This window comes from Thamnophis sirtalis, unplaced genomic scaffold (genome assembly GCF_051295495.1).
Source record: "Thamnophis sirtalis isolate CommonGarterSnake01/CBP01778 unplaced genomic scaffold, rThaSir2_p1.2 scaffold_13, whole genome shotgun sequence".
Classification (NCBI taxonomy): domain Eukaryota; kingdom Metazoa; phylum Chordata; class Lepidosauria; order Squamata; family Natricidae; genus Thamnophis; species Thamnophis sirtalis.
Window position 1 is genome coordinate 35783609 of NW_028261393.1, and position 24619 is coordinate 35808227.

At 45.3% G+C, this 24619-nt stretch overlaps 1 protein-coding gene across 5 annotated transcripts in view; it reads left to right on the plus strand.

Annotated features, from left to right (window-relative positions):
- The first annotated feature begins 569 nt into the window (after positions 1-569).
- The window catches only part of EDA (ectodysplasin A), a 90711-nt gene continuing 66661 nt past the window's right edge, over positions 570-24619 (plus strand). For 3 of the 5 annotated variants that reach the window (XM_014072691.2, XM_087727544.1, XM_087727546.1), the window contains exon 1: positions 571-981. In XM_014072691.2, coding sequence (XP_013928166.2) covers positions 643-981 — 339 coding nt within the window. In that variant the 5' untranslated portion in view covers positions 571-642. Of the gene's footprint in view, positions 982-24619 lie in introns of all 5 variants that reach the window. The other 2 variants (XM_087727543.1, XM_087727545.1) reach the window with 1 other exon arrangement.

The following is a 24619-nucleotide window of genomic DNA, read 5'->3' on the forward strand; positions in this document are numbered from 1 at the left end:
ACACATTTCTGTTGTTAAGTGAGACAGTTGTTAAGTGAACTTTCCCCTCATTTTATGATCTTTTTTTGCCAAAGTTGTTAAGGGAATCACTGCAGTTGATGATATTTAGTCACTGCAGTTAGTAACTCGGTTTTTAAGGGAATTTGGCTTCCCCACTGATTTTACTTGTCAGATGTTTGTATGATTCCGGGACCCTGCAACCGTCATAAATGTGACTCAGCCGCCAAGTGTCTGAATTTTGATCAATGCCCAGGGGGATGTTGCAAGGGCCCGAAGTATGAACAACGGTCATAAGTCACTTTTTTCAGTGCCCTTGTCACTTTGAACGGTCACTAAACAAACGGCTGTAAGTCGAGGACTACCTGTACCTTTCAAGAGCGTGCGGGATGCGCGGAAATTGCACGGCCGGCTTCCCCGGCAAGCCCCCGCCCCAGCCGGCAGGAGGGGAGGAGAGGAGGGCGGGCGCACACAAGCCCCCTCCCCTCGGGCGCACAGCAGAGGCGGCCTCCCGCCGGCCCCGCCTCCGGCCCTGCCTCCCCCTGGCGGGGACTCTTCCAGCGGCGGCCGCGGGAGCAGCAGCGGCGGAGGCGGCGGGCGGGCAGCGGGGCGATGGGGCGGCCGCAGTAGGGCCGGGCCGGCGTCATGGGTTCGGAGCGCGGGGCGCCGCTGCGGCTTCCTCGGGACAGGCGGCCGCTGGAGACGGAGGGGGCGGGCGGGGGCTGCGCTTGCGGCCGGCGGGGCTCGGGCGCGTGGCGGGCGGTGGCCGGCTTTTTCGCGCTCTCGTTGGCGCTGCACCTCTTGACGCTCGGCTGCTACCTGGAGTTGCGCTCCGAGCTGCGCCGCGAGCGGACGGCGCCCCAGGACGGCCGGCAGCCCGGAGGCACTGCGGAAGCCTCGCCGGACCTCGCGCCCGCCGGACGGCAGCAGCTGCAGCAACAGCCCCGCGTCCCTGGCGAGCCCGGCAGAGGCAGCCCACAGCAGGTGAGTGAGTGCGCGGCGGGCGAGGGCTGGGCTGGGCGCAGGGGCTGCTCTCTGGAACCGGCAGCCCAGACCTCCTGGCTGCGGACTGGTGTGGTCGGGAAGCGCCTCCGGCCGCCCCCTCCGCTCCTCCCGGCCGAGGATGCTCGGCTTTACAGCCGAGCGAAGGCGCCGTTCTCCGGCCGCGCCAAGGACCAGCCGTTCCGACTGAAGGCGGGCGACCCCCGGGAGGCTGGGCTAAGGGGCGGCGTCCCCCGCGGCCTTCGAGCCGGCCGCCTCTCCCTCAGCGCCAGGGCCGGGGCGGCCGAGTGGTGCGCGGGCTGGGCTGGGTGGTGGATCAGCCCGGCCTCGGAGCCCGGGCGAGATGGGCGGTTCTCGGCCAGTGGCTGTGAATGGACGGAGTGGGGCGGCTCTGGCCTCCTTTCAAACTCCGGAAGCCTTTTCGGCCGGCAGAAACCCCGGGATGGCTCGCCTTGCGGGTGAAGAGGGAATGTCCGCCAGGGGAAGATTGGCGCCTTTGGGCTGCAAAGTAGCCAGATGGGCAGAGGACCTCCCACCCCACCCACACCCCAAAGTAACCGAAACCAACGCCAACCAAGCTTAGCATCTTGTGCACAGTCTGCAGGGGTTGGGAGGGTTATTTTGGTGTGTGTATGTGTGTGTGCAAAGAAAGGCATGCTTCTAGCAAATTGCTTGTAGACCTTCCCAATGCCTGCTTTAAAGAGTTTGTAATAAATAAAAATAAGTAAGTGATGCAATCATGCATCACTGTGCACATGCAAATGGAGCTATCATGTCTGGCAACAGACACACTTTAGGCAAAGCAAAGGTAAAGAATCAGGGTCCTTGGGGACCCCAGCGACTGCAGATTGCACTCTCTTCCCAGTCTGGGCAGGGACTCTTCCTCCAGCCCCAGGCAGTGAAGCCATGGAGCCCCTCAGAGCTAGAGATGTGGGAATCTGCAAGCTTTCCATTTGACTAGAGTCCCTGGTGATAAATATCCTGCTGCAAGTCATTTGAAGAGCCCTTAATGATCAGTGCAGGGGGTTCCACCACAAAACCGCGGTAGACTAAAGCGCGTGTGACTAAAGCGCGGTTACAAAACCGCACCGTCAAAACCGCGCGACAACAGCGCGCCGACAACAGTGCGCCGACAGAAGCGCACTGTAACATAACCCTAAAAATAACCCTAAACCTAACCCTAAACCTAACCCTAAACCTTACCTTAAGTTAAATCGCGCTTCTGTCGGCGCGCTGTTATCGGCACGCTTTTGACATCGCGGTTTTAGCGCCGCGGTGTTGTCGGCGCGCTTTTGACGTTTGCGGTTATGTCGTGCCACGGTGCAGGGACAGAGTAGGTCCCTCCTCCAGGAATAGCACGCTAAGTGCAAATTCCATGAAGCTGTTCAGTTCAGTTCAGTTTATTAAATTTCTATGCTGCCCTTTTCCCCCGAAGGGGACTCAGGGCGGCTCACAACCTGAACCGGGGGGGGGGGGGGATACAGACAAAAGATTTAAAAAACAACAACATAACAATATATAATTTAAAACTCACAACAGTCATACCATTCGAGACGGGGGCAACGGCTCTTTAGCCCCAGGCCTGTCGGAACAACCAGGTTTTAAGGGCTTTGCGGAAGGCCTGGAGGGTGGTGAGGGTTCGAATCTCCACGGGGAGTTCGTTCCAGAGGGTCGGAGCAGCCACAGAGAAGGCTCTCCTCCGGGTAGTCGCCAGTCGACACTGGCCGGCAGATGGGATTCGGAGGAGGCCTAATCTGTGGGATCTGATCGGTCTAGTGGAGGTAAGAAGCTCAGCTTCCCCAGGGAAGTTCCACCTCGTGCACATTAGCAATAGCAAAAGCAGACTTGTATACCACTCGACACGGTGATGCGGTGGCTGAGTGGCTAAGACACTGTCGATCAGAAAGGTCGGCAGTTCAGCGGTTTGAATCTCTAGCGCCGTGTAACGGAGTGAGCTCCCATTACTTGTCCCAGCTTCTGCCAACCTAGCAGTTCAAAAGCATGAAAAAATGCAAGTAGGGAACAGCATTCTGGGTGCCTTTGGCATTGAGTGATGCTGGCAGGGGTGGGTTTCAACCGGTTCGCGGCAGTCCCCGCGATCCGGTTGGTCGCCGAACCCAGAAGTAAGTAACTTCCGGGAACGGCGAAGCCCCCCCCCCCCGCGCCCGCCCGCGCCCGCTCCTTACCCGGTTTTGCCGAATTCTGCGCTTCCACGCATGCGCAGGACGCATACAGCGCATACAGAGCAGCTGGAGCATCGCACAGACGCTAGTATGCATGCGCGCATGCGCGAGGACGCCGCCGGCCTCGTTCCAACCGAACCGGTTGGAACGGGGCGAGAAACCCACCCCTGGATGCTGGCCACATTTCCATTTAACCACAGTCTTCAGTCCAATATTGCTCTAATGGTCCAGCCCCCAATAGCTCTGGCTAACATGGCCAATAGTGAGGGATGCTGGGAGTCATAGTTCAACCAGTATTTTTTATTATGGTCATTGCTGCTGTATACAAATGCCTGTTTGATTTGGTTGTGCATCCAATGATTGTGTCCCTGCTTAGGAATGGGTGGCTGTTAGCTGGTCTGTGGGGGAATACCAGGGTTTGACACGTATGGCACCTGCTCTGTGGCTCACCATCCAGTGTTCCATCTGCATTAAGGTTAAGGTTTAACCTTTTAAGGTTAATTTAGGTTTGTGTAGGCTTTAATAAAGAATAATCCAGGCCATCCAATGTATGAAATGCTAATTTTCACCTGCAGACACAAGCAGGCTGGCTTACAGGGGAAGAAAAAACTTGGAGTGCATGTCGTAAAGTACAAATTAATTCAACTTGGCTGAGCCCTGCTTATGTCCTGATACCTGTTGAAGTTGTCACTATATTTTGAAAGATAGAATAAATTAGTTTAGTACCTGGCATTGTATATAATCTGTTCTCGAATTTGCCGTAGAATTTCATTTTTTTGCTCTCAGTGCAGGACACCAGTCTATATACAGCAAAGAAGGATAAACTCAATTTCTGAGTGGCTGTTTCTCCCCCAGACTGTCTTGTTTTAACACTAACATTCAGTTGCAATCTGCAGTTCAATAGTTGAGCCAAAATAATTACATCTGTGCCGTCTGGTGGACAATTAAATCCGCATGCACTTCCAGCTATGGTGTTACTAGGTGATAGGGCTGCCTTCAAAACTGGGTTTTAGTTTGGCAGAGCCACCATTTCTTTTTTCAGTCTCTCCCGGGTGTTTCGGAAGGTGCTTTTGAATGGCCAGAGGCTTCACTTCAGCAGAGAATTGGTTAAGGGATGTTAGCAAAGAGCTTCATTAGGAGGCTGCTTGGAGTGGAGGAGAGTTCCCTCCCCCCTCCCCCTCCCCCCATCCATCCATCTCTCCCTCCCCTCCCCCTCTCTCCCCCCTCCATCTCCCCCTCCCTTCCCCCTCTGCTGGACTACAATTGTCTTCTGCTGACATGAGGACTTTGTATCCTGAGGCAGCGCATGGGAGGACATTCCTGCAGTGCATGGATCAGGTACACTTCTGTGCAGGTACATGGAATCCCCAGCTTATAACAGTTCATTTAGTGACTGTTCGAAGTTACAACAGCACTGAAAAAGTGAGTTATGACCATTTTTCACACTTACGACCATTGCAGCATTCCCATGGTCATGTGATTTACATTCGGATGCTTGACAACTGGTTCATATTTATGTTGGTTGCAGAGTCCCGGGGTCACGTGATCCTCTTCTGCGACCTTCTGATCAGCAAAGTCAATGGGGAAGCCAGATTCACTTAACAACTGTGTTCCTAACTTAACAATGGCAGGGATTCGTTTAAGAAATGTGGCAAGAAAAGTCACAAAACTTTAACAAACTCTCTCGCTCAGCGACAGAAATGTTGGGCTCAATTGTGGTCATAACTCGAGGACTACCTGTGCTTCAGTTTGAATTCCACAGAATGTAGGCACATCCTGTACTATAAAGCAAGCAGAGCCCCCCCCCCCCAATAATGCTCTCTGGATGGAGGGGGGGATCTTGGTAAGATTCTGTGAAAACCAAAGAAGGGGAGGGAGGGATGGGCGAGAGGGAGCCGTCCCTGGCTAGGGAATGGATGGTCCCTTCAATGCCCAGCAGGCCTTCTCTCCTTCCCCCTCTTTGTTCTTGCCCAGTCCTTGTCCTACAGCCCCCCTTGTGCTAGAACATCCCCCTCCCCCTATTTCCTCTGCCTCCGTTTCCCCTTCATCTGTTGTGCTTTTTCTGTGGAAAAGGGGGGGGGAAGCAGGTTGGAGATATTTTTATGTTTTGTGGTCTGAAATGTAGGTGGGTGCACAGATAAACTTTTACAAATGAAGAAGTTTACCAGCAGCAAATTCCACTCTGTGGTTAATCTTTCAGATGTCGCTGCACTGGCCTCCCCCATTTTTAGTTTACATAGATGCCCATCAAGGATGGCACAAAATGGCATTGAATGTGTGTGCAGTGCTGCTTCCCACCCCTTTCCCCTCTTCCTCTGGAGTCACGTGTGTTTGGGGGGAAATACCCTTTGGGGGATCCCTCAATGCTTCTCCCCCCCCCCTGGACCAGTTTGCCATCTTGACTGGACAAGACAGCCATCGTGGCTCTGCCCCCTGCCTTGAGGCTGTCAGCATATCAATGGGGAGATGGATCCCTAAGAACACGGATGGCTTCTGATGAAGGGATCAAGGCTAAGATCTTCCACCTCAATAGGGCTGCATTTCCCCAGGCAGAAACTGTGCATAACATGGGGCTTTCTCCTGGATCTGAAGTGGATGGGAGAATTGGGGAATCAAACACAGGACCCAAAGCAAATAACAACAACAACAATAATGGTATTTGTGACACATTTTTAAATGTTCAGTTGACTGAGTTTCATATTTAATGAATAATAATAAAAAGACCCACTGCACTACTTAGTGCCGTTTTTATTAGGCAGCATGTGCTGCTGGAATTCTCCAAAGACTATTGAGAGATGCACTTGTCTTTATACATCTTAGAAAGGTGGGAAGGACCAATGCGTAAGTCACACCTGATGTAAGCATGCATATTTGTAGCTCAGGTTCCTTCTTTTGCCTGGTTGCCTTCAGAAACCCAAAAGGGGGAGGGGAGGTAAGGCAATAAATCAATAAAACATCTCATAAATAATCTAGATGAGGGAATAGAAAGGGAACTCATCAAAGGTGCACTTGACACCAAGATGGTCCCTTTAGAAGATAGGCTCAAGAACCAGAAGGATCTCGACAGACCTGAGCACTGGAGCCTACCTTAACAAAATGAAAATCAACCTTGATAAAAGTAAGGTTTTATACTGAAGCAAGAAAAAGGTGCAAACTAGGTGAAACTTGGCTTAATGCCAGTAATTGCGAGAGGAATCTTGGAGTCCAAGTAGACAGTCACTTAAATATGAGCCAAAAGTATGCGGCAGCAGCCAAAAAAAGCCAATGAAGCCCTAAGCTGCATTAATAGAGTGATAGACTCAAGATCATGTGAAGTATTTCTACTGCTATATAAAATCTTAGTAAGACCACACTTGGAATACTGCATCCAGTTTTGTTCACCACAATATATAAAAGATGTGGAGACTCTAGAAAGAGTGCAGAGAAGAGCAACAAAGATGATTAGGGGGCTGGAGGCTAAAACATGATGAATGGTTGCAGGAAGTGGGCATGCCTAGTTTAAAGAAGAGAAGGGCTAGGGGGAACATGATAGCAGTTTTCCAGTATTTGAGGGGCTGTCACAAAAAAGAGGGGGCCCAAAGCACCCAGAAAGCAGGACAAGAAGCAATAGATATAAACTAATCAAGGAGAGAAGCAACCTAGAACTAAGGAGAAATTTTCTAATGGTGAGAATAATTAACCAGTGGAACAACTGGTTGTGGGTGCTTCATCATTGGAGGTTTTCAAGAAAAGACTGGACAGCCACTTGTCTGGAATAGTATAGGGTCTCCTTCTTGAGCAAGGGGTTGGACTAGATGACCTCCAAGTTCCCTTCCAATTCTGTTTTTCTATGTTCTCTATGTACCAGTTTGATTTAATTACTGATTTTCCTTGCCCAAAATCTTTGTGTGTCAATTATGGATCTTTCCTGGATCAGGAGCTCCTTCAGTCAATCACTCATCTCCTACTCGCTTTCTGTTTGAATTACAAGGAAGTTCACTGGGGGATAATTCAGAATGTACCAGCTGTAGCTGTATAGCTGTATCTTGGTTCACCCCTGGAAGGTCTAGTGATAAAACTCAAGCTGCATAGTGATAAAATGGGGTTAAAATTAAATATTTTTTAAAAAATCAAAATAGTGACCAGCCTGAGAATTGACAGTGAAAATATCAAAGTGGAGAGTAACTTCTGCCTTTTAGAATCAACCATCAACTGTCAAGGAACAAGCACTCAAGAAGTAGGTTGCAGACCAGCAGATAATTGAACAGCTGTGAAACAGAAGAACTGAGTCAGAAAGAACCACGGAGGTCTTCTAGTCCAACCACTGCTCAAGCAGGGGACTCTATTCTATTCTGGACAAATGACTGTCCTTAAAAAACTCAACTGATGGAGCACCCTCAACCTCCTGAAGGCAGGTGGTTCCACTGGTAAATTGTCCTCATTGTTAGGAAATTTCTTCTTAGTTCTAGATTGCTTCTCTCCATAATTTGTTTCTCTCCATTGTTTCTTATCTTGCTTTCTTGAAGCCTTGGAAAAGATACCCAAATGCTGTGATGTGTCTGTACCCAGAAAGATCAGAATTGTAGAAGCCATGATGTTTCCCTGTAACATTCTATGGAAGTGAACATTCTGTGTTTTAAGAAGAAGGACTTTGGTGTTGGAGAAGACTCTTGGGAATACAATGGACAGCCCAGGAAACAAATTGATGGGACATTGGAAAAAAATCAACCCAGAGTTCTCATGAGGCACAAATGGCCAGGCTCAAATTATTCTACCCCAGACATGTGATGTGAAGGCTCAGCTCTCTGGGAAAAGGCTCTGATGCTAGGGAAGGTGGAAGGAAGAAGACGACAATCAGGTGGATGGACACAGTTAGTGTGGTGATGGGGACAATGTAGGAAGATCTGAAAGACCAGTTAGGAATAGATTGGCAAGGAGAAAATATATGTGATCACTAAGGATTGAAGTGACTTGATGGTGATTATAGACATTACTATACATTACTAAGTCCATGGATATCGTCTAGGGATTTGGCTATAATCCATAAATTGTTGAAACCAAGCAGCACAAAATGCCAAGATAGGATGTATACAAATTTTAATAAGAAATTAAATAATCTTTCTCTTTCATTTGATATCTTTGTGGAACAGTTTGTAATATGTTTTTCCCTTCATTTTGCTTTCAATATGTATAGAAGACTATTTTTTGAATCTCTCAACAATCTCTGCTTAACTTTAGCTTTTCTGACATTGATTCTAGCTATTGCTTACCTTCAACTACAAATGTGTGTCTCATTAATTGATTTATATCATCAACAACCCTGACAGATATTTAATTGTTATTGCTTTGTTTGCTTTTCACTTTTTTGTAATTGATTTTTTGTTTTCTCTTCTGTTTTACCAAAGATATTTTAAATAGTCATTTGTCTGGAATGGTATAGGGCCTCCTGCTTGAGCAGGGGATTAGACAAGAAGACTTCCAAGGTCCCCTCCAACTTTTGCTATTCTGTATTCTCTGTTCTGTGCATATCTGTTTCCTTCTCATGATGGAATCCTCGGTTTGCTTTTGAACCTTTCCTGAACGTTTATGTAGCATTGGAGTGTCAGCCTCTGCTTTGCTGCTGCTTCGGCTGCCATTGAAACGGGGAGGGGGGCATGGTATTTGGGAAGGGAATCATTATGTGCTGGAGGAAGATTCTAGACGCTGGCCTGACCATCTCATTGCGCATGCGGAGGAAGGGAGTTTCCCGCCAAGGTTAACTGTCCAGCATTCCATCCTGGTGATGTTTTTTGCCATGATTGAAGCAAATGATTCTTTTAGAAACCTTTTTTTTCTGTTGGAGCCAGAATCATAATTGCTGTTGTGAGTGGAATTTCAATTCAGTTTATTTCCAATTATAGTACAGAATACAGAAGAACAGAGGTGGAAGGGACCTTGGAGATATTCTAGTCCAACCCTCTGCTCAGGGCAGGAGTTCTTATTCCATCCTGGGTGAAGATCTTGAAAATCTCCAGTCATGGAGCACCAATAACTCTGGGAGGCAAGCTATTCCATTGACTAATTGTCCTTCTTGTCAGGAAATTTCTCCTTAGTTCCAACTGGAACTAACCTTGATTCCAGGTTGGGTCTTCCTCTGATGAGCTTCCACCATTGCTTCTTGTCCCGCCCCATGGTGCTTTGGGGTATAGGTCGACTCCCCCCCTTCTATGTGGCAGCCTTTCAAGTATTGCATGATGCTTCCAGGTCTCCCCTAATCCTTCTCTTCATCAGGCTAGTTCCTTTAGCTGTTCATCATACGATTTAGCCTCCATATCCCTTATCCTCTTTATTCCTCTTCTCTGCATACTTTCTAGTATTCCAGCCTCTTTTTTGTATCGTGGTGACCAAAATTGGACACTGTTTTCCAAGTGTGGCCTTACTGGTGCTGTATAGGGTGATGCTATCACTTCTCATGATCTTGATGCTGTCCCTCTGTTGATTCAACCTAAGAGTGGATTGGCTTTTTTGGCAGCTGCAGCACACACTGCTAGCTCATATTTAAGTGGCGGCCCATCAAGACAACTGGATCCCTGTCAGAGTTACTATTTTTAAATCTGGTTCTCTTTAAACAGGGTTGAGCACCTTGAAGATACCCTTAAGAGAAGTGCTAAAGATGAGATGCTACAATATAGTTTACAGCTACCATATTTGGGCTCCAAAATCTGGGGTACAATTGGATGGCAGCAGAGAGTATGTGCTATATATGGTGCCATCTTGTGGTCATCTGGATTTTACAGCTCGGATATGGTAGCGGGCAAAGCTATGTTGTGTTCATTAGCGCAGTGTTTTTCAACCACTGTGCCGTGGCACACTAGTGTGCCGTGACATAGTGTAAGGTGTGCCGTGGGAAAAACACTTTTTATATAGTCAATATAGGCACAGAGTTAAATTTTTTTAACATTTTCTAATGGTGGTGTGCCTCATGATTTTTTTCATGAAAAAAGTGTGCCTTTGCACAAAAAAGGTTGAAAAACACTGCATTAGCGGCTCAGGGATCTTTTCCCCCCTCTTTCTGGGAACCAGGGTGGGGGTGGTTTGTACTAAACAATTCTCAGTCTACTTTAGCATTTTGTACCTGTTTTGTACCTGTGCATTTGGTTTTTGGAAGATACTTTAGTAAATGCATTGAGCTGATTATATGGTTTCGTCACTTTAGTTTCCCATCTGGACAAATTCATGGAGGAACCGAAGGGGGTCTGTGGGTGTTTGTTCAGCTTGACGGCATCTCTCGGCATCTCACCCGTCAGAGGACAGGATGCCCCCCTCCCACTTCCTTTGTATTTGGGATACATCTCATTAGTCACCGTGGGACCCAGAACAGTTCTTATGTCCTTATGCTCTTAATTTCTTCATCACACTTTTTCCCATTTTTTGGGGTGGTGGTGGTGGCTTCTGGATTATATTAATAATAAAATTTTAACCACACTGTAAGAGAAGTATGATCTTAATTTTGATGTGAAGTGTAATGCTCTTCTTTCACCGGAGTGCTCTAGGGGTGGAATATCTAAATATACAGAAGTTCAGCTGGTTCTTGGCACTCCTTTTCTGCCTTTGAGCTTTGTGGATGCAGTCCAAGAAATTTTGGAATCCACACTCCCTTAAACACTACAAGTTCTACTGAAATTTGGCAGCCATTGCAACTGCTAAAGAGTTTAATCTATTTTCCACCGTCTTCTATTTGAACCTGTCTAAGACACGCGACATGGCTGTGTTTTTCTAAGTGACACAAGGTTATTTCTCCTCCTTGAAAATCTGTTAGAATGCTTTCTTGTTGTGACTCTGGCTTGCTCAAAAATGCCATTCTGCTCTTGGACTAAAGAACTAGAAAGCCTGATCAATGAGAATACATTGAACTCTCCTTCCCATAGACCCATGGGGTTTGAAGGGACCTTGGAGGCCTTCCAGTCCAATCACCTGCCCAAGGCAGGTCCTCATACCATCTCAGGCAAAGTGGTTCTCCTGTCTTTCCTTGAGAACCTCCATGTTTCAGTTCTTGGGGATTAGCTATTTCACGGATTAGTTCCAGGTTTTTAGAAAACATGGTTTATCTGTATTAAATTCAGTCTTATTGTTGGCAAGGTTACAAGATGGAGATGACCTTAGTTATTCCAACATATGGCATACCGTGGGATTTCAGGGCGTCATTGTGATGTTGAACAAAAGACCTCCAGGTTCTCTCTTAGCCACTTGGACAAGGCAATAAGGTTTGCCTGGCAAATCTGTGGTGACTTTTTGTAATTGTCTCATTCTATGATGATCATTGATGAACTATGTACTATTAGCAAGCTAGTTAAAATATGGGTAAAATATCACTAGAATTAAGTAGATACATATGGTTAAAAATAGTAATCAAAGAATGCTCATGACATTTAAAAGGAGTATTGAGTGGAGCCCCATAAAAATCACACCTGGATCCTTGAGTCTTCAGGTTTTTTTAATTAATGATTGACGGTAGAGAGAATTCTTATTAAATTTGCACATGGCGCAAAATAGGACAGTGTTTTAGAAGGCAGACATAAAATTCAAAATGAACTGAAATGTTAGAAAAATGGGCTCTAAATAACAGAATTTTATTTAATAGAGAAATGCAAAATTCTTCACTGAAGAATAAAAAATATGAACAAAATGTGTGAAAGATATATTGGAGTCCTTGGTGCTCTCTGAGCTTGGTTGTTTCATCACTTTGTCTAAGAATGCAGTAAGGTGTGACTTTTAACAAACCCATGCTGGTTTCTAGTAATCACCTGATTCATTTGTAAGTGCTCACATATCTGCTGCTTGATTATCTTTTCCAGGATTTTCCCAGGTATTGATGTCAAACTGATTGGCCTGTAATTTGCTGGATCTACTTTTTCTCCCCTTTTTGAAGACAAATTGGTTGTTTTTCCAGTCCTCTGGCAGTTCCCCTGTGATCCAGAAGCTCTGAAATATTTCTTTCAGTAGTTACAGATAGAACAGAACAGAATAGAACACAATAGTATAACAGAGTTGGAAGAGACTTTGGAGGCCTTCTAGTCCAATCCCCTGCTTAGGCAGGAAACCCTACACCACTTCAGACAAATGGTTATCCAATCTCTTCTTAAAAACTTCTAGTGTTGGAGCTTTACAACTTCTGAAGGCAAGTTGTTCCACTGATTAATTGCTGTAACTGTCAGGAAATTCCTCCTTAGTTCCATGTTGCTTCTCTCCTTGATTAGTTTCCATCCATTGGTTCTTGTCCTGCTTTCAGGTGCTTTGGAAAATAGCACAACCCCCTCATCTTTGTGGCAGCCCCTGAGATATTGTCACATTGTTATCATGTCCCCCCTAATCCTTCTTTTCATCAAACTAGAGTATGTCGGCCAGCTTCTTCAGTAGCCTGGGATGGAAACCACTTGACCTTGGAGATTTGAACCCATCCAAAGGAGCTAGATGTTCTCTTAACAAATTCATGCTTATCTTTATCTGTATTTCTATTCTTTCCCCCATCATGTTCGACTATTTTTCCCTTTTGTGACAGGTCAGAGGTGGGTTGCTCCCAGTTTGGCCCGGTGTTCCTGAACCTGTAGTGGTTTTTGGCCTGGGTCCCAGAATCAGCAATGACCCAGGCTGGCCATGCCCCCGAACTGGTTCCCGGTCTCCATTGCCATTGCTGGCATCTTGTTTATTAGCTTTTAATGGTCTTTGTGAATGTGCACAACCATTTTGCAGAAAACTGCGCAAGTGCGAGCAACGCATGGCTGGCGTGCATGTGAGCGAAGGAAGCAGCACACGCGCGAAGCACGCATGCACGCAAGCAAACTGGTATGGTTTGCATAGAAACCCACCCCTGCAACAGGTGCATAGAAGGAATTAGGCAGTTTGCTTTCTTCCTGCTGCCCATCACCAGCTTCTCATATTCTAGCATTAGTTATAGGCCCTTCTTTCACTTCTTTGTCTTTGTCGTTTTTGTCCCTCAATTTGTCAGAGAGCTCTTTGGGCAAGCCTGCTGGTCTTGTGTGGTGTATTTTGTTTTTGTTTATCTGTGATATTAGTTTTGCTGTGGCCTTTGTTCTTTATTAACTCATTTTTCAGAGGCTCCCAAGTATCCTTTACTGTTTTTCCTTCTAGGATTTCTATCCTTGGAATCATTCTTCATATCTTTCTTAGTTTGTTGAAGTCTGCCCTCTTAAAGTCAGAAACACAAGTCTCACTTTGTTCAGGTACCTGTGGCTGCATTATGGCAAATTCTAGTATGGCACAGTCACCCCCCCCCCCAGTGCTCTGCAACTTCCACTCCTGTTTCATCCCTGTTAGTAACCACAAAGTCCAGTATAGCTGCCCCTCTAGTTCCCTCCTCCACTGTTTGGATGAGAAAGTTGCCGGCTGGGCACATTAGGAACCTGTTTGATCTCCCATCCCTTGCAGAATTTGTTTCCCACTTGAAGCACGGTCACGGAGGTCCCCCATTACTATAGTGGTGTGTTTCCTACACACCTCAGCTTAACTGATCAGCCAAAAAACCGATCTATTTCTGTGATGGCAAACCTATGGCACGCGTGCCACCTGTGAGGCGAGGCGTTGCCCTATGTCAGCTCCAGTGCACATGTGCATGCTGGCCAGCTGATTTTGGGCCTTCCGGAGCCTAGGGAGGGGGGAAATGAGCCCAAAAGGCCTATCGGAAACAAACTTCGGTTGGGCCTGTTTTTTGCCATCCACAGGCTCCGGAGGCTTTCCTGAAGCCTGGGGAGGGTGAAAAATGACCCAACAGGCCTACCGGAGGCTTCAGTGAGGTCTGCACACGAGGTGGAGCGTGGATGGTAGCGCGCACATGTATGGGGGGAAGGCATTGCATTATGGGTGTGAGCACACACGCGATATCACATGTGTATGTGCCCTTTTGGCACCCAAGCAGAAAAACGTTCGCCATCACTGATCTATTTCTTCTGCTTGGTTGGGTGGCCTGTAGTAGACACCTACAGCAATGTCATTTCTTTTTCCTCAAATATTCACCCAAATACTTTCAAGATGGCTTTCATCCTCGGTATTGTGTATTTCTGTAGAGATATAGTAGTTCAATGGAAGTCTTCAGCTCCTTTTGTAGGGTCTGTTTTTTCCCGACAAATTACATTCTTCTAGTAATATATTCCAATCATGGGTTCCATCCCACCAAATTTCAGTAATAGCTACAATATCATACCTGCCCTCAGGTCCCAAAACCTCAAGTTCTCCCTGTTTATTCCCCATGTTTTGAGCATTAGTCAGTTGCCACCTTATGCTTGCTTGTGCTCCACTGCAGTGACAGACTGCCATGAAATGTGGGGAGGGGGAGTGTGAAGGGAGGAACGCTTGGGAAAATGAAAGTAGATACTGTAGCTCCTCAAGACACTGCTTCACAGTCACCCAGCTGGAAGGAGAGCCTTATACCAACCTGTTATGAAAACATCTTGCCTGAACCTGATTGGCCACACTGAGGTGGGCAATGAGAGACAGTTAAGGAGGGAAGAGTAGAACTTAGGGATTTGGGTGCATGGTTTTCAGTTCTGGATTTGCGCTACTGCAATACACTTGACCTCTAATAAACTATACCTTTCTCAACAAATGGAGCCAAGGATCGTTTCTACTTAGAGGTTTAAGTTGTGGCAGGTCTGACATTAGGCATCGGAGTCCTTTATGGCTAACCCTGTGTTTGCTTCCTGCATCTCCTGTTATGTGCCTGAGTGCCCCTTCTCACCACTTATTTCCTCATTGTCTGATTTATTGTCTAAGAATCATCCTAAAAATTGGATTTTTCCATTTGTTCTTGTTCATTTCAGGCCACTGTTCAAATCTGTCTAGATCTTTTTGGACCTTTTCTTTCCTCAAAAGTATGAGCCAGTTCTCCTAATTTTGTATTCTTTGTAGATTGGATAATAGTCCCCCGCAGCACCATTATTCAAGTAAGAGATAACACTATTGAACAAGCCAGTGGAGCCTGTGACCCTTTGCTCACTACATTTGGCTAAATTGACATGGAGTTATTCATTACAATCTTTATTGAGCTAATTAGGAATCCATATAACTTTTATTTTACCTTTTTATCAATAATGGCACTCTGATAATTTTTTGAGATGTTTTCCTGAGGTCAAGGTGCAACTTTGTCCATGGCATTTTTCCAATCTATTAAGCTACTAAGTTTATCAAAAAGGAGATGTTAGTTTGCAATGATTTGCGCTGGCTCCTGCTAATTGTGCTCAAAAGCAGCTTCTTGGGCATCTGTTTGAGGGCCTTGCCCAATATAGACACCAAGATGGAAGGCCTGTAATTTCTTCATTTCCCCCCTTTTGAAGATCAGGACAATAGCAAGAGCACTTAGACTTATATACCACTTCACAATGTGTTACCGCCCTCTATAAGTGGTTTACAGAGTCAGCCTATTGCCCCTAACAATCTGGCTTTTCGTTTTACCAATCTTGGAAGGATGGAAGGCCGAGTCAATGTTGAGCCAGTCAGGATCGAACTGCTGAGTCGGCAGAGTTATCCTGCAATCCTGCATTCTAACCACTGCACTTTTGGTCTTCTGGGACCTTGGCAGGTCTCTGAGGATTTTTTTATATTACAGGTCATGGTTCTGCTTTTGTTCCTCTTACTGTATCGCTTACTGATTCCTCCAATTCTTCTGGCTCTGACTTAAATTAACTGGAAATAATTGGGTTTTTTAAAACCATCTCCTGAGCTGGAGCTCCCTCCTTCTGCAATAATGGTCAACTAGGGACAGGCACAAAATACGGACAGGGTTGTTGGACGAAATGTCCATCTGGTTCAGTTCCAAGTGGGGAGAAAGACACTGGAAATCTGGAGGGTGATTGGAAAGATGGTTAACGGTGAAGTAGAACCACCAAGCACATGGTCCTGGTGCAGTGATCACATGGAGTGGAGAGTGGGAGTTATTTATACCCTATCTTGGGCTTTGCCCTTGAGCTTCCTGTTCCTGTAGCAAGAGCATGTATTCTATTGGTTGCTGTCAGACTCCCATGGGGCTATGGAAGGGTCATAGCTGAGGTTGTCTGACCTTTGTTTAAAACCTGAAGGGTGATGATGTAGCAATAGCAATAGCAGTTAGACTTATATACCGCTTCATAGGGCTTTCAGCCCTCTCTAAGCGATTTACAGAGTCAGCATATCGCCCCCACAGTCTGGGTCCTCATTTCACCCACCTCGGAAGGATGGAAGGCTGAGTCAACCTTGAGCCGGTGAAATTAGAACCACTGAACTGCAGATAACAGTCAGCTGAAGTGGCCTGCAGTACTGCACCCTAACCACTGTGCCACCTCGGCTCTTTTAATGAAGAGGCTTGTGTTCTGAAGGGGGACAATTCCTATTGTGTCTTGAAAGAATTAATCCCATCACCCTGAGGCTGAAGGTCTTTTGTCTTGTAGATGGGCTGGCCCAGTCTTGCTGGGGCTATTCAGAAAGGTGGGGGCTGCTTTCTAAGACCATATTTCTCTTTAATATTTTGCCTTTTTAATATTTCTCAAAATATTTCATTCTTCTAGGAAAGGGATAGGTGCTAACTTTCTACAGAGTTAAGAGGCTCTGCCTTCCTGCTGTTTCCTGTTGCCAAGTCATACTTTTCTCCTAGCAACAGACCCCCGCTTTCTCTGCCTTTGTTTCCAGTCTACCTGTAGATCCATTTTTTGTGCTGCTTTGTTTTAGACATTTCAACAAGCCTCAACTCATTCTGAGCTTCAGCCTTCTTGACATGACTGTAGAGTTTCTGGTGGCTGTTCTGTCTCTTTCTTTGATATGCTACCTCTTCCATTTTTATATGTCTTCCTATATCTTTTCAGCATTAAAAAAAAACTTATCTATGCAGGTCTCCTTTATGCCATTGGATGTCTAATAGGCATTGTTTTCAATTGTAATTTAGTTTCTAATATTGCAGGGTTTCAATTTTTTTCTGGATGTTTTTACCCTTTGGGATTTCACACCATTGGGCCTCTTCTACCACTCCAAAAACTATTCCAGAATCTTCTGAAGTTCATGATATATCTCTGATCCTCCTATATTCTTCTTCTGCCTGGGATCATGAACCCAGAAATAACACGATCCCTCCCCCCTAAATTAAATTCACTTTTTCAATCTATTCTTCCCTCTTGGATAGGCCAGACCTGGAAAAGCAGCAACCCCCCCCCCCGCCCCTCCCGTTTCTTTGTCCACTTTTTGACAAAGGAGGTCAGAAAAAAATGTGTGCATTCTTTGTCTCTTGGCTGTGTTACCCTTCCAGCAATTAGTTTCAAGGTTGTTGAAATTTCCCATTATCCCCCCTCAATGCCAAATTTCCCTGCCCCATCCCTTTGGATTCCTTCTCCTTTGGTGGAAATATCCAACAGCATTTCCATGGTCTCTTTCACCAATTCCCATGCAGGTGTATGCTTTCTTTGCGTTTGGTAGGATGTTGGCAATCCAAAAATTCATGGTAGCTTCTAGGCCAATCGCCTGAACGCCCCTTGCAGGAAATCCAGCCTGAAACTTCCCGGGTGCCAGAGACAGCCACAGCCATATCAGAGCAAGTCTCTCATTCCATAAGATAAGGAGGGACTCCGGAGCCAACAATGTACCTGCTCGTTCTGAGAGAAGAAGGGCAGCCTTGCTCATAATATGTGGGTTCCCCAAGTATTTACTGTGCTTTCCTTGGTCTTAGTTCCTTGGTCTTTTTAGAACTGAGCTTAATACAGATAGTCCTCGATTTACGACCACAATTGACCCCAAAATTTATGTTGCTAAGTGAGACATTTGTTAAGTGAGTTTTGCCCCATTTTACGACTTTTCATGCCACAATTGTTCAGTGAATCATTGCAGTTGGTAAGTTGGTAAGACGGTTGTTAAGTGAACCTGGCTTCTCCATTGACTTTGCTTATCAGAAGTTTGAAAATGGTAATCACGTGACCCAGGACACTGCAACCGTCATAAATGTGAGTCAGTTGCCAAGTGTCTGGATTTTGATTAGATGCTGCAACGGTGGTAAGTGTGAAAAATGGTCACGAGTCACTTTTTTCAGTGCTGTTGTATGACTGAACAGTCACTAAATGAATTCTTGTAAGTCGAGGACTATCTGTAGCCCTTCTTCACACCTACTTGGAGGCTGGGTCAGAGCTAGGACCCTCTGACCTGACCCACTTGATTCAGAAGTCGCTTTCCCCAGATCTCCTGATGTCCATGGGGATTCCCAGTCCTCCAGGTGATGGTTGTCCCAAAGCTGCTTTTTCACGAGGCAACTGGACTTTCTGGCTTTTCTTTGAAGACGTTTTGGTTCTCATTGAAAAAGCTTCCTCAACTTCAGAACTGAGGAAGCTTCTTGGATGAGAAGCAAAATGTCTTCAAAGAAAAGCCAGAAAGTCCAGTTGCCTCGTGAAAAAGCACCTTTGGGACCCACATTTTCTGCTTTCTTCCTCCTCTGGCCCTGAAATCATAACTTAAGTCCTTGCCGTTGAGGAAGGGGCTCCTCTGTATGATATTTCTGGATTAGGTAGTGATAGTTAGAGCAGACATCCATTCTGCTTAGATTTTTTTTTTTTTTTTGGTGCTGCTGATCTATTTTCCCTATTGCTTGCTTATAATCACAAAGAAATATTGGCTTGATCTTGTGCACACCTGTGAATGTGCATCCTCTGCCAACAATTTGTTCAATCCAAATGTTGCCTTTTGAACATGTAGACAGTTTGTGCCATAGGCATTAATGTCTTGAGTAAGGAGTTTCTCTCTGAGTTTGCATCTCTCTTTGGTGTGATGGAAATGAGGCTTTGTTTTATCCTGCCAGGTGAACTGTTCCACTCTCAAGGGTTTACATCAACAGCCAACTCTCCTTGCTGAAGTCAACTTATTGGAAGGGCTTCTTCACCCCAGGGCAAGTTTTTGTCCAAACTGGTCAAAATAAGAACTGGTGTCTCAACTTCCTTTTTTCCTGATCTTTTTAAGAGTATAAACCTTCGTATGGGTAATCCTCGACTTACGACCATAATGAAGTCCAAAATTTATGTTGCTAAGTGAGTTTTGCCCCATTTTATAACTTTTGTTGCCACATTTGTTAAGTGAATCACTGCAGTTATTAAATTAGCCACATGGTTGTTCAATGAATCTGACTTCCCATTGACTTTGCTTATGAGAAGGTCACAATGACCAGAGGATACTGCAACCATCATAAATGTGAGACAGTTTCAAGCGTCTGAATGTAGATCATGTGACCATGGGAATGCTGCCATGGTCGTAAGTGTGAAAAAGTCACTTTTTTCAGTGAAGTTGTAACTTTGTATGGTCACTAAATGAACTGTTATAAATCAAGGACTACCTGTATGTATATCCCCAGATTAAGCTAACATTGGCTAAGTTCATACAACACCTTAAACTATGCATCAACTTAAAAAAGAACATTTTGTTTGGATTCTTCAAGGCGGAACCAAAATAAAGCAACCATATTATCATATTGCAGCATAAAAATAAGTCCAACGCAAAATCCAAATAATATCATTAACATGCTATTAATCAAAAGGCAAAGTTCTAGGAGGTGGAACAGGTCCAATTAAACTGAGCTGCCTATGGGACGGTGGGGTATTACCTTACCCCCCCTTCAAATGTCTACAAGATAGTTGGTGAAAATGACCACCAAATGAGTCAGAAAAAGAGGTGGTTGCTTTGTGCAGATGCAAGATGACTTGCTCTTGGTACAGTCTTGCACAAACTGCCCCATCATTGCTATAAAACATGAGCCAGCTTTGCCACGTGCTTTCTGAAGAGTGGAAGGGGGATTCCTGCCCTGCTCAACCCTGATAAACTTGGGTCTGCATCATCCTAAAATAAGACCTTGTTTTAATCCGATGTATCATTGCTTGGCACTGCTTATGAATGGCAGCAATGATGCAAAGTTGGTTTTTAGGGCTGTTTGAGGTTTGGTTGGAAAACCTTGCTGAAACCACAAGAAAGCTACCGGGCGCATAACTGAACAGCTGGAACAAATTTGTTAAAACTGTTATTAGGAAAACAGCTTTTAAAGAAATAAATCACTCATCCTTCATTATTCTTCAGGCTCCCATGGACTATGACGGGTTCTAAAATTATCAGCCACTGCAAATAAACTTCTGAATTTGCATGATTATATTACCAGTGGCTAAGATACTAGGCAATTTGAGCTATTAAGCTGTAATGCAGGGTATTTATAACAGCCAAAGCACATATAATCCTAGGGCTGGAAGGAACATAGAATAAAGAATAATAGCGTTGGAAGGAACTTTGGAGTTCTTCTAGTCCAACCCCCTACTCAAGGAGGAGACCTTTAGAACACTCTCTTTTTGAAAGCCTCCAGTGATGGAGCAGCCATAACTTCTGAAGACAAACAGTTCCATTGGTTGATTTCTCTGACAGTTAAGGATTTTCTCCTTAGTTCTAGGGACCTTGGATGTCTTCTAATGAACACCGTGCCCAAGACAGGAGTCCTTTTACCACCCCTGACTAACAGTTGTCCAATCTATTCTTGGAAACCTCCAGTGATGAAGCACCCTCAATTCTAGGAAGCAAGCTGTTCCCTTGACTAATCATTTTCACTTCCAGCAAATTCCTCCGTATGTCGATGTGTACTCATTTACTTTGGAATAGATGTAATTCACAGCTCTTAACTTAAATACAGTGTTCTTTCAGCCTAAGGTTTTTAACATAACTATTAAAATTGCCATGATTGGCTCAAATGCCTGATTTATTCCAAAAGATTAAATCAAGTGTGTGTGAAAATGCTTGATGAACTATAAAAGGGGAAGTAATGAGCAAGCAAAGCACATATTGTGGAGTTGAGTTAAGTAAAGCAAATGAGAAAATAGACACTAAAAAAACCACATAGGAGAGATAATAATGATATTATATACTACTGAGGGTATTATTAGGTTTTCAGTTTGTTTGCAATGCCAGTATCAGAAATTCACCCAAAAGTTATTCATTTCTCAAACTTAGGCAGTGCCCATCTCACTATTGAAGTGACTCTGGGTGGTTTACAATTTTACTGTATTACAGTTTTAAGTAAGTCATGATTTACACAATTTACTAAATTAAAGTTGGTGTACACCTAGATTGAAGGGGCTGTATTCCTTCATCCATACCCGGCTTTATTTGTTTCTGGGACTCTTCTGTTTGTGAGAACGGTTCACAAGATTTAGCAGTCCAAAACTGACTGTCCACTTCTGGGAGATGGTGCACCCCCACCCCACTCCTTCAGTATGCTGGGGTCAGAGGCAAGCTCTCATATCCCATAGAACTCAACCTCTTCCTCAAACATTTGCTCCATCAGTGAGTTGCACTTAATGTTAGGATTTTTTTTTTACATATGCAGGTAGTCCTTGACTTACAATAATTCATTTAGTGTCTGTTCAAAGTTACAAGGGCATTGAAAAAAGTCACTTATGTATAACCATTTTCCACAACCTTTGCGGTATCCCCTTGGTCACGTGATCAAAATTTGGAGGCTTGCCAATTGGTTCCTATGTATGACAGTTACCCGTATCCCAGGGTCATGTGATCACTTTTTGCAACCTTCTGATAAGCAAAGTCAATGGGGAAGCCAGATTCACTTAACAGCCATGTTGTTGATTTAACAACCGCAATGATTCACTTAACAAATGTGGCAAAAAAGGTTGTAAAATGAGGCAAAACTCACTTGACCAATGTTTCACTTAGCTAATAGAAATGTTGGGGCTCAGTTGTGGCCATAAGTTGAGAACTAACCTGCCTTTCTGAAACTTGAATTTATCTTTTGTGTGTGCATCACTGCGGAATAAGAGAAGCAGAGAAGGCCAGGAGACGGGGGTTGCCAGGAGTTTTGCAATGTACTTTAACCTAGTTAAGATGCCAGAACAGAATCCTGAATCCTGAAACCCTGTCAAAGCTCTCCCAACTTCAATTTATACATGAACCAATCAAGGTGGAATTGTTGTGTCAATTGACAAGCATCTGTCTGGCCGCTTCTTATCCGGCCAAGCAACCAGAGAAGCCGATGTGGCAGGAGGTGGCTGAGGCCGAAGGGATTGTGTGGGGGATTTCGGATGCAACCATCACACCATTTGCGGTGGGGGTGAATATCCCCTCCTGCTTCCCAGAGTTGCTGTGTGTCAGGGTAGCTCCTCCAGTGAATCAAACATTCAAGCCTCGCCCTCCTGTGGAATCCAAAATATCCCGCCCCCCCCCCCCATGCTCCTCTCCCTTGTCTGTGAGACTGGTGGGGAGGGGAAGGTGCTGAACACAAGGGACAGAGAGGTCCCCTCTGCAGAAGGGGAGGATGGGTAAAATTCCAGATGTTCTTTCTTGAGAAAGGCAACTCTGAGAGCAGGGGCCAAAACACTTTTGAGCCTGATATTTTGGATAGCTGGGAGGAAGGTAAACAGGCATTGGGAAGCCATACCAAACCCTGTGCAGCATCCTTGGCTATTTCTTGCCCATGCATGTCTGCTGTACCTTTGTGCAGAGTCCTGACCAAATCAGTTGCTTTAGAGGAGCTTCAGAGGGCAGATTAGTGGGGATCAAAGTCAGAAACTGCTTGAAAGGGAAGCTGTTATAGGCTCGTTTTGCAATTGGGAAGAAATAAGGTCGCTTGTCCTGTTGGTAGGAATCCAGCAGCGCAGAAATGGCTCCAGTGTAGCCTTCGTCTTCTCGGACTCTCCATTTGATTGCAGACAACCAGACAACAGCAAGTGAGAACAACTACAGGTAGCCCTTGACTTGTAACAGTTCATTTAGTGACTGTTTGAAGTTACAATGGCATTGAAAAAATGACTTATGGCCTGGAGGCAAAATCATGAAGAATGGTTGCAGGAATTGGGTATGGCCAATCTAGAGAAAAGAAAGACTAGGGGTGACATGACAGTTGTGTTCTAATATTTGAGGGGCTGCCACAAAGAAGAGGCTTCCGCCCATTCTCCAAAGCACCAGAATAAGGCAGGACATAAAGCGAGATTTGGATATAAGAGTGAAAATGATATGGAGTCAGACTAGAAGATCTCCTGGGGCCCCCGTCTATCCCTTCTATCTCATTATACATTTTCTAGTCTTGAAGAAGAACAGGAAATTCTAATGTCAAACCACGAAAACTAACACCTGCTGTGAGTAGGTCAAGTCAGTTGGAGGTCTTGCTTGCGAGTCAGAAATAGAGCTTAACTACACAAGTCAGTATGAAACTAGTGCTTCCTGCATGACACCTGCGGCTTAGACATGAAAGGGCAGCACAATATAATCTGCTTAGCCAATAGAAATGAGCTAGCATATTTCCGTGTTTTGATGCTTTGAACATACTATAAGAACGCGTATTCAGATGTTAGAGTTTGCTGTCTCTATCTGAACCATTCGGCCAAATGAAGCTTCTCTTGATCTCGCAGTCCCGGTCTCCTTATTTTCTGCAACAAGAAGGTAGGACAAAGAACAATGGTTGGAAACTAACTAAGGATGGAAGCAACCTGGACCTAAGGAGAAACGTCCTAACAGTGAGAACAATTAACCAGTGGAACTGCTTGCCTCCAGAAGTTGTGGATGCTTCATCACTGGAGGTTTTGAAGAAGAGACTGGACAGCCACTTGCCTGAAAAGGTATAGGTTCTCCTCCTGGAGCAAGGGGTTGGACTGGAAGACCTCCAACTTCCCATCCAGCTCTATCCTGATTGATTGATTGATTGACTTTCTTGTCACAAGATTGGAAACAGTGATCTCATGACCCAGAATCATCATAAACATGAATCTGTTGCCAAACATCTGGATTTTGATACACATGAACCTAGGGGTGCTGCAAAGGTCGTAACTGAAAAATGGTCATAAGTCACTTTATTCAGTGTTGTTGTAACTTTGATCACTAAATGAACTGTTATAAGTTGAGGACCACCTGTAGACATATCTCTTGTAGTGAGGTAGTGTTAAAGATGTACTCTGATGTGGGCTAAAAGTATTTGAACAAAACGATTTAATGTCTACTGTGTTGCTTATGACCCAAAATGCTTCCTTGCTGGTTTCCTCCCCTTCCATGCCTTCTGTACAGGTGAGTCCTCATCACTTCTGCTCCCTCTGCGTCTCTCTTGCTGATTAGGCAGCACCTGAGTTGTGGGGAGGTCTGGTCCCTTTCCTTTCTTCTGCGTTTCTTTGGTTTCAGCTGCTTCTGGGCTGGGGCCTCCTCTACTCTGCCTGCCCACCTGTCTAGTAATTTCTCCCTACAGCAAAGTTTGGGGCTCTCAGGCCTTTTGCCCACCTGCTCTGCCTTCTTTTGTATTTTCTCCTTTTACTCCATTATTCTAAGTTCTAAAACCTGCCTGCCAGCTTCCAGGTGCTTCTAGGGAGCCCCTCCCCCACTCCTTTGCCAAAGTCCCCCTGCCAAAGCAGGGCAGCTGACGAAGACAAAAAACTGGGGAGCTTGATAGTTTCCAGGCAGCTGATTGTTCCTCCCAGACCATCTCGACTTTCTTAATA